The following is a 14,334-nucleotide window of genomic DNA, read 5'->3' on the forward strand; positions in this document are numbered from 1 at the left end:
CGGGAGCGTCCGTTAGGCAGCGCGGGGAGGGGGCAGAGCGCCTGCGCGGAGCGGTTGGTGCTACTGCGCAGGCGCGGGGGTGGCGGGCCGAGGGCGGGGCTCTAGCGCCCCCTGTCGGCGCCGACAGGCCCGCGGGCAGCCCACGCCACGGTGGCCCCGGTGCTCCCAGAGCTCTGGCCTCCGCCGCCCCGTGTGGAGGGATGCTGCCTGTGCTTGATCAAGGCGGGAGGGAGACAGAGGCCCGCTACGTGCTTACTCAAAGCTACAAGCCAGACAGTCCATCGACCACATAAGGTACTGCCGTGATACCCGTCTCCGGTGGGCTCCCGCCCGGGCGGCGCAGCCTGCCTTACTGTCAGCGCTGCCGGCCCTGGTGTGCTGCGCGTCACGGCCACGAGCCGCCCCGCCCGGGCCTGCCCCAGGGACCCGCCTACCGGCAGCTGATAGGCCGTCTGCGAACAACACTTAAAGCGCTGCCTCACCTGATTGGCTCGGCTCTCCCCTCTCAGTGCCTTGTGGGAGTTGTGGTTCGCGCCTGGTTCGCGGCTCTGGCGCTCTGCGTGCGGGAACTACGCCTACCGTCAGCCTTTGCGGGCAGCGCTCATCCGGGTCCCCTGCTCTCCTGGCGGCCTGCCCAATCGGCACGCACCGAGGGCGTGCCCTGGGCGTTGATTGGTCGATTCGGACCGACGAGCTCTGTTTGAAATCCGTTAACGGCGGCGGCGGCGGAGGCAGCGCGCGGGGCGGCCGCGGCGCAGAGGTGAGTGGGAGCGGGCGAGGGTTACCGGGTACAGGGTGGTCCCCTGGTCTTAGGGGCGCTCTCGGTTTCTCCTCACCTTCCCCGGCAGACGCCGTCTGGTAACGGTGGCCTAGGCCGTGGCACTCCCCGGGGATCCGGTTGGGTCTCTCTGGCTGTAGGGGGGCTATGGCTGCTCCCTGGGCCTGCTCCGAGCCCAGGTATCGGTAACGCGGCCCCGGCCCCTCGCAGCACCGCTGGGAAAGGGAGGCGGAAAGCGGGTCCAGGCTCTTAGCCCAGGACTGGTTTTGCCGTGGCCTGGAGCGGTGACCGGAGGGCAGGATCGCACCCGGGGCCCCCGGGGAGTGGGCCTAAATCCCGAGCTCTAATTGCAAACCTAGAGTGCTGTGCTGTGCTAATGGCTGCCCGGAGCGGGCCGCCTGCTGTGCTGTGTTGTTAGCCGTACGTTTGCACCCGCTGCTCAAAACCAGCTTCATCTTGGAGCTAAGAAAAACTACATTACTTCTTCTCAAACCAAATCCTGCTTCCTAGGAAAAGGAGGGAATATACCCTGGCAAAACCTGGCTTAAGTAACAGAAAAGGTATCAAGCTACTTATTTTTATACAGTGCTTTTTTTAAACTAGAGGGGCTTCAACATATCTAGCAATAAGTTGAGGTTATACAGGCTAAAAATAATTTACTTTTCCTTGAAGAGCTATTCTTAGAATGTCCCATCTTCCTGTCTTCTAAAACTTATGGGATATTTACAGAGCATGAGATGTCAGGGCTGTTTATTTTGGGCTGTTGGGAGGGAGGTGGCTCTGGGCTGCCATTAGCTGCCTGGAAGAAAAGCTGTTGCTCCAGCACCTCGCTCCTCCTTTGGCTAATGTTGGCAGGCCAGGGTGGCCCGCGGAGCTCCCTGCGTTCTCATTTCTCGCCTGCATAGAATTCAAGGCCTTATCTCCCAATTTGAGTATTATGTGGTAGAGCAGCAGTGTTGCCTTTGTTCTGTACCTGAGATGATGAGCTCGGTGTTGATTCCACGCTGTGGAAAAGCACTCTTGGGCATTGAGTGAGGAGCACCAGAGAGGAAAGAGAAGCTGTAGATCCAGAATTTGTTAAAAGTGCTCACTTAACCCTGCTCAGGGAAAAGCGAGGATGATTTCTGTTAGTGGTTGTTGGCATTGTGCTGAAGGCTATCCCTTGTGGTGGGATAGCTTCCTAGAGGCTGTGGTAACAGGACTGTATCTCTAGAGGCAGTTTTCAGCCCCTTGTAATTGTCCAGTTTACATACTAGCCTGTGAAAAGCATCTGGGAACTCTGGATTATCGTCCCTATAAAAGGCACAGAAAGCTTTGGGTTGTAAGAGAATAAAGAAGCTGCCAGACTGAATTAAGCAAGTTGCCCGTTTAGTGCAGCATCCTGTGTTTAAACGGCAGTCGGTATCAAATGCCCAGCAGAAGGTACTGGAATTACTGCTGCCCATTGCCATGCAGCTTCCTCAGCCTTGGAGAAGCTTCTCTTGCTTGTTCCTGATTGTCCATCTTGGATTTTGAGGCATGTGGATCAACTGGCTTCAGATTTATCTGCTGATGTAACTTGGAATATCCCTTTTGTGTATCTGTACTGTTTTTCCCCCTTTCCCATCCTGGTAGGATTTAGAGTAAGTAACACCTGTAGCTTACGAAGCTTCAGTGGTGTATTGTGTTAAGTGTTGTCTCAAATTGATCAGCAGCTTATCTAATTACGTTGCAAGACAGCAAGAAAGAGCAGATCCTCTCTGCACCCTCCTTCCCTTCGTGCCTTGCTGCTCCCCCAAACCCCAGCTCCTCTATTCTCTTTCCTTCTGACCTCTAATTTCTCATCTTGGAACTCTGCTTCCTCTCTCAAAGGCTCGTACAGCTGGGAGGGTCCTTTGTCCTAGGCAGTGGGTGCTGATGTTGTATTGCCTGATGATCATCAATCCGTACTGGGCTGCTGATCTAAAACTAAGAAGCTCTTTTTGTTAGGTCGTAATCGCGAAGTGCTCCCTTACATGGTGCTTGGTGCTGTTTCACATATACTGCAGCTAGGCCAATACTTGTTGGAGTTATTCCTCTCTAGCCTCGTCTGGCCTAAATGCTTTTGGCAAGAAATTAACTACATTGAGAAAAAGACGCTGAGCACATCTGTGATGGAATCGTGTCAGCATTTTAAAGCTAATTTGGATTAGAGTGAGGTGTGAAGTTATTCTGAAATACCTATTGCGCTTGCTGTTGGATCAGTCTTATTCTGGGATAGGAATGCTCGTTCCAATTTAGCTTAATCCTTTTTCAAAGCTAACTAATCTAAACCAGGCCAAGGCACTCTTCTGGAACGTGCCAAAGTGTAGTTACTCAAAAGAAACCTGATGTGCAAAGAAACTCGTCATCTATTTCTCTTTGTGGATACGGCTGTGCTGTTCCGTACAGAAACCGTACAGGGCCACAGCTGTGTAGCACGTTTAGGTCAGTGAGGGGAGAAGTCCTGGAAAGACTTAGAAAGAGAATTAAGGTTTTAGTTAGGCGGTCACTTTTATCAAAGGAATTTGGCCTATTTTTGAAATTGAGAGACTGGATCCTCCTTCTTTCTACAAGGTTGTGGAGTGAGCAGCTCTTTGCAAACCAGGTGAAAGCTGATCCTGCAGAACAGGGGTGAGGGTTCCCCGGCTGGCTCGCTGCGAAGCTCTGCACACACTAGTGTCGACACAGAAGGTGATGGATGTGGGGGAGAGCAGGGTTATGCTTTAAATCCATGCTGTAGATATGTAGGATTACAGTGTGCCTGTAACCACCGTCTGGTAAAGGCACATGGTGCCTGCTAATTAGGTAATGTCCCTGTTCATGAGAAGGAACTTCTGCACCTCACTTCTGGTGGAAGAGTGCCAAGGTGGAGAGAAAGAATTTTGCCTCCTGTCTTTAAAGCAAAGATTGAGATAACAGTGGTTCTGCCATCAAAATCACAATTGGGTTTTTTAAAAATGCCTGAAGGGAGTGGGCAGCAGGCTTCGGGCTGTGCTTGGCTGAGCCTGTTTCCATTGCGGAAGCATCGCAGTGGGCACATTGGAGTGATGCATCACGGAAACACTCCTAACTGACGAGAGCTCCGTCCCAAGCTGAGTCGATGGGTGGAGGAGTGAGGTGCTTTTCAGTCAACTCCTGCTTCACAGTAAATCCTGTTCTGCGCAGGACTGGGAGGATACATAGGGATTTGAAAAGCAGACTCAGTTCATCTGACTGAAACAGACCCTCTGGAGTTCAGTCATGATAACTTTTACCTCGCCACTGGCTCTTTCAAGAAACTTGGAGTCTGAAACTGTGGCATTGATGCACTCCTCTTCTTTCACGACTATTTGCTTCTGTCTGGGATGGAGGGAGGGGGAGAGAGAAGGGGTTGGTGATGAGGGCGCTGACACTATGAAAGAATACGGACTTTACACAGTAAAAAGCTGGAAACTGCAGCAGCGTAACGATGGACACAAGTAGCTGTGAAACATGATTCCCGGAGCTCCGACTTGGTGGACTGACTGGGGAGGGTGAGGGGAGAATGCGGATGACGCATTTGATTTTTAAAAAAGTGGATAGTGTTGACAGAAACTCTATATTGATTAAGGGCGGTAGGAAAGCATTTGATTCCAGCCATGTCTCGAGATCAGTTACAGTTGGTTTTGGCTCCGATTCTTCTGTTTGCCTTCTTTGGGTCCTACCCTGACATCTTCACAGTCAGGTAGCTAATGCTTCTCTACTGACGTTTTTCCCCTTAACTATTACAATTCTGTGTGGGGGAACTGAAGGCTTCTTGGTACAGCCGTCCTCATGAGGGAGGGCTGATGGTTTAGGCTTGAACATTTTCTTGTTTATGGAGCATACTGTCTGGGTTGAACTATGTGTGGTCTGCCTAGACAGATGGCTTAGGTCTGAGGCTTTGTGGATTAAGAATATGCTGCTTTAGAGGTGGTTGGAGTCATAAAAGCAAAGTTCAGGTGATTTCCTTAGGGAGTGTTTTATAACATATCCTCATGGGCTTTGCCTTGCAGCTGTGCGAGGCATCATGAAAACACCTTTGCAAAAAGATTTTGCTAGCATTTAAGGGTTTATAACTTTGTCGCTGGCTTTATTCCTGTTCCATTGAGTTTTATATTGCCTGTTGACACAGGGACTCCTCCTGCTGTCAGTGCTCCACTAATTAACTGCAGGGGCTGTTCTTGACATGGTCACAGTGCTTGGTTTGTTTACAGCCTGGCCAGCATCGGGGTAGTGCTGTGGAATGTAGCAAGGATCCTACACTGTTCTTCTTCCTACTTTTTGCCCAGTAACAATACAGAACTCTCTTCCTGCTTAGGAAATCAATTTACGCTGTAGAAGAGCATCTTTGCGTCATTAGTTCTTGTTTGTAGACCTTCAGAGGGAGAAAGGCTGCACTTTGCAGTGCTCTGGGGTCAACCTCATCGTGAGGCTCTTGCTTCATAAGTCTGTGCTCTGATAAGGATAAGAACTTTTATTTGCTGTGCGTGGTGAGGGAGGGAAGGGCAAGTCAGTTGCTCTGTGGAAAAGCTTTGTACTTTACTTCCTTTAAAAAAACCCACAATTCTAGCACCTACAGGTACAAAGAAAACCTTCAAAACTTGATCTTTTTGAATAGTTTTGAACCTGCAAATGTCAACAGTGGTAAAATCCCCTTACCTTTGCCAGTCAGTAGGAGAATAAGAAACCATTAGGAGGCATTCTGTCTGAAGGCTGTGAACTGCAAGACAGGAAAAGGTACCACAGCCTGTCCCAGCATCTATCTCTAGAAACTGCAGAGTAAGAGAGGTGGAGAATGATTTAGCCGACCCCTGCATTGAGGTTTGGTGTAACGGGTCACCAATGCTTGTTGTCTAAAGGACTGTAGCAGTGCAAGCGGAGGACTCACAGGGACAGCGTGAAGGTGAAGATGTCTCACCCAGAATCTCGCTATTCCTTTGATGTCCCAAACCCTTGCATCAACTTTGCGACTCTGAGTGATGATGACGTACACAATCCAGACTCGTGGTTTGGTAAGTTGCTTCCAACCCCTTGATTTGTTTTCTCTTTGGATGAGGGCTCGGCGTGATCCTTGTTTTGGGCTTGGCTTCTGTGCTAGTGGATTAGTCATGTTGTTAATGGCACCATTCATCATGCCATTCATTTTTTTGGTTTTGTTTTTGTATTTAAACTTTGATTGTCATCTTTAATTTGACAGATGACTTTGTTAACATCCTAGTGAGATTCTGAAGTATTGTTAAAAATTACTAAAGTACTATGTGTAGTGAAATTCTCTCTTTCCTCACAGACCAAAAAGCCAATCTGGAGAATGTCCCTCCTGCAGAAAATCTGGCAAAGGTCTCGCAGAACAGCCCTGCTTTTTCAAAGTCTGATATTGTTCTGTCTTCTGTCACATCACAAGGAGTAACAATGAGTAAGCTGCTGTGGTTTGGGGTGGGGAGAGAAAGAAATTTACCTGCTTTTCACTGGCAAAAGAATAAGGCCTCAATCTGCCTTTTGTGGGACCATCTTCATATATTGTTGTCTAGTGAGGTCTCACGTGGTTTCACTTTAGTGTTTCTTTGTGTGTGTGTGTATATATAGGAGCTGACATTTGTCACTGTTCTCAGGTGAAAGCCATGATGAAGAGGATGGAGAAGCAGAAGGCATGCAGACCGATGTGGTTCCTCAGAATATTGTTGGATCTCTGGAGACCTGGAGAGCTGCTGCTCCTGCAGAAGCCTCTCAAAGGTGAAATACTTGTATTCAGTTTGCATGAAGATTGATGACGGTGTAACTAAGCAGGTTGCTCTCAGGATCTGTAGTTCTAGCTGTTCTTGGGCCATCCTGTGCGTCTGGAGTTCTCCAGTGCAGAGATTGTGTATTGGGACAGCCGATCTGCTTGCTAAGCTGGAGGGACAATTTCTAGGGGTGGAAATGTAATGCACTGTCTCACATACTTGTCAAATGAGACTTGGTAGCAACTAGGAGCTTCTGGAATGTGAGGATATCTGAAACTGAAGTGGCTTATAAAGTTTCTTTGTTTATATCTGCCTGAGTTGGGCAGAACTCATTCTTGATATGAATGCAAGAGGCTCTATGCTCATGTGTATCAAGGAATATTAAGTTTATGTATTGTTAAACTTAAATAATTCATGCTGCATTTGGATTGTTGTGTTAAACACACAATTTGCCTAAGGGGCGTGTTGGTGTTAGGTGATGCACTGACATAAAAAGTGTTATACAGATTGTGTGCTTTCTCAGACCTGTGGGAAAGCTAACCTCCATTTTCCCTTCTACTCTAGAGGGGGCAGAAGACAGGCTACAAAGCAGAGAAAAACACAGCAACGCAAACAGCCAACTAGAATCAAAGCGGAGAGAAATGCTAATGCCTTGGTTAATACAGAAGAGGTTCCACCCCTGAAAAAAATGAGAATGTAAGTCATCAAAGCCCTTCTGTTTGGGGCTGGAAAGGGGGATACAACTGTTTCTTTGGAAAGGATTTCCACTTGTCTGAGAGGGTTCTCAAAGGAAGGGTAGGAGGAGGTGACTGAAACCTGATTCCTGATACTGGTTTCATAAACAAGAAGAAATGGCTGTAAGACCTGAGGGAAACGTTCTATTTGGAGGTGGAGATGTGAATGAAATAAGCTTGGGTCTCTTAAGCTTCTTATTCCATACTCAGTGTCTGTCAGCTAGCTTTAAATTTGGCTTAACTTGTCCATCAGGAAGTCATCAGGCAGTCATAAGCTGTGAGAGTCGCAGCTAAAATATTTCTCAAATTAGTTAACCACTAAGATATCATATGGTGATAAGCTTGAGGTCAGGAAATTGAAGTGTGATCTTTCAAACACTGCTGTACCTAGATGAACTCCAGTACACCTACCTCCTCAAGAAAATCTGAAGTTCCAAAAACTCAGTAATTCATCTTCCCTTCTACAGCCTTAGAGTACCAGGGAAAACTAGAGGAGCTATACCTGGGCCTGTGGTGAGGTAAGGCCAGTCTGGCATACCTTAGAATTTGCCAGGTGTTGGGATGTTATGCACGGTGGTGAGAACTGCAGGTGATCTTTCACTTAGAGCACAGTTAATTGGAGTGGTTTGCCATGACAACTTGTTACCTTAGTTCTAGCAGCAGAGAGAAGCTGACAGAAGTATCCACGAAGAGAGAGCCCCTGGAGAATCCTGACCTCTCCCCGGGGAGAGGGAAAAACAAACTGACCGTGCCCTCCAAGCCAACAATGTTAAAGTACGTAGCTTTCTTGTGACTTGTCTTTGCTAATCACAGTTGATTTAGTTGACAGCCCTGGCTAGACTGTTCTCAGCTTCAACTTAGCATGTGATGGTATCACATTTAGTAAACATCAGATCAAGGCAATGATATTAGGGTGAAATGTACTTCACCAACTGATCCTCTGCAAAGGAAAGCTTCTGCTTTTAATTTGAGGGAAAGGTTGTTCTTGCTAATGGATGATGAAGCATCCATACAGTAAATGTGCGTGCAGGATAGCAGTTAGCTGCAAGCTTTCTCAAGCAAACAAAATCCAAACAGATCTTTTCTAAAGAGTATACTTTTATAATGCATGACGCTTCAGCAACGAAGTCAGAGATAAGCGTGTTCCGTTGCACTAACATCATGCTGTGAACCATTGAAGCAGGAAGGCATATCTCAGTCTTTAACATGCTTCTGCAGGAGGACCAATGTTTCTGGCAAGCTGAAGAGTACAGAGGAGCAGGAGCTGGAGAAGATGCAGCAGTTGCAGCGGGAGGTTATGGAGCTGCGGAAGAGGAACGAGGAGTCTCTGAAAGCAGCTATTGCTGGAGCAGGTGGGCTCTAGCTGAATTGCAAATTGAAGCGGTACTGGGCTCAGCTGGAGAGTGCAGCATAGAGCTGTACAAGTACCTCTAAAAACAGTCCAGATCTTGTAACAAGTATTAGGATTAGGTGGCTTTTTGATCTAAACTGTCTGGAAACGTGTTTGTTTGGGTTTTGTCATGTTTTGAAAGGTTATAGATGATGTCTCCAAAAATGGTTCAAGTTGTTAGGAAGTAAATGCCACTCCCCCTGCCTCAAAAAAAAAAAAAAAAAAAAGCAGCCTTCCAGACCTTACCTGCTTTTTTTCTTTAGGACAACCCGTGAAGAGAGCTGTCGGTCAAGTAACAAAGCCAGTTGACTTCCACTTCTGCACAGAGAGTAGAATTAAACAACATGTGGAAAGTCAGCCTGGGAATGAGTACAAGGAATTGGATTTTGCAGCGGTACTGAGAAAGCATCCTCCCTCTCCGGTGAGAACTGGAATATTGCCTGCAGTCACCTGACTAATTCTTGACATCACCTTCTTTCTGCTTTTGCAATGCACCTGCAGAGAGGGTTACCATAGGAGAGGCAAGCGTTGTGCAAACATAACTGTTAGCTCACTGCATATCTGCATTGCCACAAGACTCTAAAGGACCCTTGTGAAAATTTTAACGTCATATCTTCCAGTCATTACACTTCATGCTTTAATCTTCCACTTCATACAGTTTCCCAATATGACTAGCATGTGCAGACAGTTAAGACTTATGTCTAATATTAAAGTGTTATCTTCTTTTCAGTAAGGGGAAGGGACAGATACTGTGAATCGTTGGGGAAAGGAAATGTCATTAAAGCAGCCTGTGTTAAACGGCCATAATGACCATAGCTTTTTGTCTCCAGGGGCGAATGCCGAAGGGACCCACTGTCCCCAAACCTTTCAACCTGTCCCAGGGAAACAAAAGAAAACTCGAAGAAACCACATCAGAATATGTGTCCCTTGCTGAGCAGGTAGAAGCATTCCAAAAGCGCACACCCTCTCGTTACCATTTGAGGAGCAGGAAATCTGATGAAGGTGAGGAGCCCTGGCTATGTCCAGCCAGGAGGCTGTCCACAGAGATGGTGGTAGAGCAAGAACAACGCTTTGACTACTCTACTGAGCAAACAATCTGTGTCCTTGCCATTAACTGCTAGTCTCTCTGACTTGAATTTATAGGCCCAGTTCCAGGAAAGGTTGTGAAGGCTCGGATTACAAACCCTAAAACGCCAGTGCTTCTAACAAAGCAGCGCTTCAGACCTGCCACCTGCAAAACTACAGCAGAGTTAGAAGCAGAGGAATTGGAGAAAATTCAACAGTAAGTAAAGGTTTACTCTAGTCCTCCAAGAGAGAACTGTACCACACTGAAAATATCTTTCAGATACCAAAACATCACTTCTCAGGAATACCCTTTTTGCATAAAAGAATGAGTAGCATAAAAATATTGAGATTCTTCTAGCTTGCGCACAAGCCTATGGCTCTGATCATAGGGATGTGCAAGTAGCCAATTCGTTTTGAAGAAAGTGCTCTTAGGAGAGCCAATCTTGGATTGAGTACAGCTTATGATTGGTAAAGCAAACGCAATATAGCAGTACAGACTGTATGCTTCAGAACTCTCTGGTAGACAATGTTTCGGATTTCCAAGAAAGCAATCCATAAGGTTTTCCTTAACATGTTGGCTGTTTCAAAAGCAAAGGAGGAGTTGCTAACTAGAGCTGCGCACTATGTAATGTGTGTGTGTGGCACAACTGCTTCTGTACCTGAGTATTGCTCTCTTATGCTGTGTGAGAAGCCATTTGCTAGAAGCTGCATCTTGCCGTGTACAACGTGTGGTGACTCTCTCCGTCTTTCCTGTGTAGGTACAAATTCAAAGCACGAGAACTCGATCACAAGATCTTTGAGGGTGGACCACTCCTGCCCAAGAAGCCCCCTGTGAAGGAACTCACGCAACCTATTGGCTTTGAGTTGGAAATAGAAAAAAGGATTCAGGAGCGTGAGAGTAAGAAGCAGCAGGAGGAAGAGCACTTTGAATTCCATTCCAGACCATGTCCAACAAAAATCTTGGAGGACATTGTGGTAAGAAGCTTAGTAATACCCAAACCTGGGAATTAGGACTGAGGTGGCAATTAGCTTCAAAATGTCTGTAGCAAATGTCCAAAACGTTGCATTATGTATTTAATAATCTTTGGTAAACACTGTCTGTCATTAGGTAAAAACTGCAATGAGTATGTACTGTGCTGGGTTGTTTCTCTGTAGTGCTTTTTCTTGGTACTTAGGCTTGTGTAACTCCTTACCGGCTCTTCTGAACAGGGTGTTCCAGAGAAGAAAGCGCTGCCTGTTACAGTCCCCAAGTCCCCAGTCTTCACCTTGAAAAGCAGAACCCGAGCGTCTGGCAGAGATGAAGAAAAGGTGACTGTTGTGAATGGGCTGTAGTCAAGCATTCTGGTCCCACCGCCCACAGAAGTTGGGTGTGGTGGTGTGGTTTGGTTAGTCCCTTCCCTTCTGTTAGGCAGTTCCTCCAGTGGTCGTCTTTCTCTGTGCCGTTCCCTTCTAGTTGCTGCTACTCATCTTACAGAAATTCTCGTACAAAATGAAATAACTCAATTTAAACACAAGGGCACTGACTAGGGTTTCCGAGGTGCTGCTGCTATGAATGAGGAAAGTAACTCCTTAAATTTCTAAAGGACATTGTCCTTCCCTATTCTGTTATTGAGAAGGGTAGATGTTGCACATGAACTTTCTTCTCCTCGCAGTCACTCTAGATTCCTGGTGGTGGGGAGCAGGATTCAGAATGCACCAAGTCTGTCCTCTTTTCCCTCTTGTGAAGAGGATGTTAAAGAATTACAGTCTAATTTGGACGGGTACTAGAACTGATAGTCGTTTGGAAAGAGGAAGAACTTGCCACCTGCAAGTTGGTGCCTGTAAATTGATACTTTTTTGTATTACGAATTTTTGCAGTGTCCAGAGCGTTTGCTTGATGTTGTTTGTGACCCTTGTTAGAGGAACTCTAGTATTCATGGCTTAGTTTGGCAGGAGTTACAGTCTTACTACAAAAATAAAAAATCTGGTGTTGTGTCAGATGCTAACGCTAATATCCCTTTAGGAAAAAGAGGTGGTCCCTGTGATCAAAGCTAACCCGATGCCACATTATGGAGTGCCCTTCAAACCTAAAATGCCAGAGCAGAGGCATGTGGAGGTTTGCCCCTTCTCTTTCGATGCTCGTGACAGAGAGCGGCAAATACAAAAAGAGAAAAAAATAGAAGAAATGCAGAAGGAAGAGGTAAGAACTAAAAGCTACCCTGGCTTCCACTCCTTAAGTAAAAAGGATGTGGCAGGACTGGCCTCTTGCTGTTGATTGTTAAACTTCCAAATCTTTATGCCCTTAAGGAAAGGGTAAGAAATATTTCAAATTGTTTCTTTCAGGTGCCAAAGTTCAAAGCGCTACCTCTACCTTACTTTGACCACGTTAAGCTGCCAGAAAAGAAGGTCAAAAACCCAACTCAGCCTGAGCCGTTCAATCTGCAGGTTGATGAACGGGGAGCTGCCAAGCTGCAGAGCTGGAAACAGCAGGTAGGATGAAAAGCGTAATGGGTCTGACTAGACTTAAGGCAGCTCGTTGAGTTGTGATCGACTTCAGAAAGCGTCCTGCTTGAGTTGAATCAGGATCCAAGTTTGAGCAATGAATTATCCTGTCCTTGGCATGAGATGTGTGCTATGGGTGACACAACTTCTTGGCTTTAATGTAATTTTCTATGCAAATGATTTGATCTAAGTCAGCCTAGCTTTTACAGTGATGAAGTCTGGGTGGGGGGAGTTGGTTTTTTTGTTACGCCTGGCACTTGATGGGCTCTCTTCTCTTGCAGCTTAAAGAAGACCTGAAAAGGCAGAAAGAGGCAGCATGTTTCAAAGCTCGTCCCAACACGGTGGTGTACCAGGAGCCTTTTGTGCCTAAGAGGGAAAATACGCTGTTATCAGGTGGAGTTACAAGTACTTGTTACACAGGCTTGGCTGGTAACTCAGAACTGATGCAATTAAATGATGTTTAGGCTGGCTGTTGCCTCTTCTTTATCAGCAGAGCCAATAGTGCCTTGTACTTAATCAACTAATTCCCTAACAGCTTGTGTCCCCAGGGAGCAGAGGAGTTTCCTCTCCACTGCCCCCCTGTCCTGCACTAACATGGCAGCTGTATTTAACAGCTATGCTACAATTGGCAGATGATTGATGTGTGCTAGCTTGGGATAAGGGTAAATAGTATGCAAGGAGCTCCCTGTAGAGACAGCTGGCATTTCTGCAGCAGCTGTCAGTCTTTTCCTTCCATTTCTAATGAGACGAAGGCATCTATACAGCTTAGGGTGAGCTAAGCCTCGTAGCTTATAGAATCGGCCAAAAACTTGTTTGTACTAACAATTGTGTGCTTGCTCTCTCCTATGAGAACACCCGCGACAGGGTAACGTCTGCATTAACACTGCTCATGTTTGGGCGTAAGGCTTTCTCTTTTCCTGAAGCCTGGAGGTATCTACTAATGACCCTCGCGAGGTGAAGCGCTCCAGAGGGAGCCTTCATTTGATGCTAGTGCTGCTCTGCTTTACCTGTCTTTGCGTCAATATTATCTCCTCTATTTCTAAACTTAGAGAGCCTTTCTGGTTCCATAGTTCCTGAAAGCTTTGAGCTGGCAACAGAAAAAAGAGCTAAAGAGCGGCAAGAATTTGAAAAGCGATTGGCACATATAGAAGCCATGAAGGAGAGGCATCAGGAGCAGTTCAGACAGCAACAAGAGGAGCGTGAAAAGGAAGAAGTTGCTAAGCTAAGACAAGAACTGGTAAGTGAGCTATTTCTGAACAGGGGCTGTAAAGTAACCCAAAGGGATGTGTGAATGTACTAAATGAGCTAATGTCAACGTTGAGCTGCATTAAGACTGCCTTTTCAAGTTTCCTTGTTGCAAACTGACTCCTCATTAACTTTAAAGCAGGTCTTAAAAAAAAAAAAAAGGCAGCTCTACTGAGATAACTGATTTTTTTGGAGCTGTATGCATGTAGTCATTGTAGCAGAATGATCTCTATAAAATCCACAACCCCAAAGTGTGCCTTGCATGTTCCTGGTGGCTCCCTCCGGTGTCCTAGGCAGTATGTAGTCTTGTAGATAGACACCTGCCTTCATCCCACGGATGGCTCGCCTGCAGCCTTCAGCTTCATAACAACTGCAACCATTTGCTTCATTTTTGTCCTTGATTTTTATTTTTCCTACAGGTTCACAAGGCAAACCCAATACGCAAATACCGCAGCGTAGAAGTGAAGCCCAGTGATCAGCCACTGACTATGCCGAAGTCTCCCAACTTCTCGGATAGATTCCGGTGCTGACAACACATCCATGTGATAGTAGGAGGGAGATCTCGTCCCTCTCCACTCTCTCGACAGGCAGAGAGGGAACCGTTGTTTTTGCGTGACTGCTCAGTCTCAACTCCTATACTTGGTTCCGTTTATTGTTACATTGAGTAGTTTAACTCCACCTGAGGCAGGTGGCTGAGGCACGGCATACAGGCAGTGCCTTACGGCCTTGCTTCACATCTAGACATCTTGTTCACTAAAGACTAAACCAGGTTTTATATTGTATACAAATATTGTGTACCTGAACTAAATAAAAATTCCTGACCTGATCACTGTCTCTTGCTAGTGGGCCCGGTCCTTCTCCTGCAGAAGAGCTTTCAGTAAAGGGCAGTCAGTGAACACATGAGGATGCGCACATCTGGAA

The 14,334-nt window shown here is 46.5% G+C and overlaps 1 protein-coding gene across 6 annotated transcripts; it reads left to right on the forward strand.

The window, feature by feature from the left end:
* The first annotated feature begins 41 nt into the window (after window positions 1-41).
* TPX2 (TPX2 microtubule nucleation factor) lies at window positions 42-14,239 on the forward strand. Of its 6 annotated transcripts, none has more exons than XM_074605766.1 (18): window positions 68-760; window positions 5,638-5,790; window positions 6,066-6,191; window positions 6,388-6,508; window positions 7,063-7,194; window positions 7,700-7,750; window positions 7,884-8,006; window positions 8,451-8,584; window positions 8,886-9,043; window positions 9,453-9,624; window positions 9,766-9,904; window positions 10,446-10,662; window positions 10,897-10,995; window positions 11,690-11,866; window positions 12,010-12,156; window positions 12,450-12,561; window positions 13,218-13,405; window positions 13,833-14,239. In XM_074605766.1, the coding sequence occupies exons 2-18, from the start codon at window positions 5,688-5,690 to the stop codon at window positions 13,941-13,943; spliced, it is 2,310 nt and encodes a 769-aa protein (XP_074461867.1). In that variant the 5' UTR covers window positions 68-760; window positions 5,638-5,687; the 3' UTR covers window positions 13,944-14,239. The 6 variants fall into 6 exon arrangements, with proteins under 6 accessions (XP_074461871.1, XP_074461867.1, XP_074461869.1 ...); XM_074605768.1 differs by having other exon boundaries at window positions 13,239-13,405; XM_074605767.1 differs by lacking the exon at window positions 68-760 and adding an exon at window positions 1,259-1,338.
* The last annotated feature ends 95 nt before the right edge of the window (window positions 14,240-14,334 follow it).

Source organism: Larus michahellis, chromosome 12, assembly GCF_964199755.1.
Source record: "Larus michahellis chromosome 12, bLarMic1.1, whole genome shotgun sequence".
NCBI classification, from domain to species: domain Eukaryota; kingdom Metazoa; phylum Chordata; class Aves; order Charadriiformes; family Laridae; genus Larus; species Larus michahellis.

What these genes read in the sequence shown, in the direction of transcription:
- TPX2 (XM_074605766.1), top strand. Translation starts at nt 5,688, where the DNA reads ATGTCTCACCCAGAATCTCGCTATTCCTTTGATGTCCCAAACCCTTGC. An exon ending in CAATCCAGACTCGTGGTTTG is followed by an intron (nt 5,791 to 6,065) that starts GTAAGTTGCTTC and finishes CTTTCCTCACAG; the next exon opens with ACCAAAAAGCCAATCTGGAG. An exon ending in AAGAAATGCAGAAGGAAGAG is followed by an intron (nt 11,867 to 12,009) that starts GTAAGAACTAAA and finishes TGTTTCTTTCAG; the next exon opens with GTGCCAAAGTTCAAAGCGCT.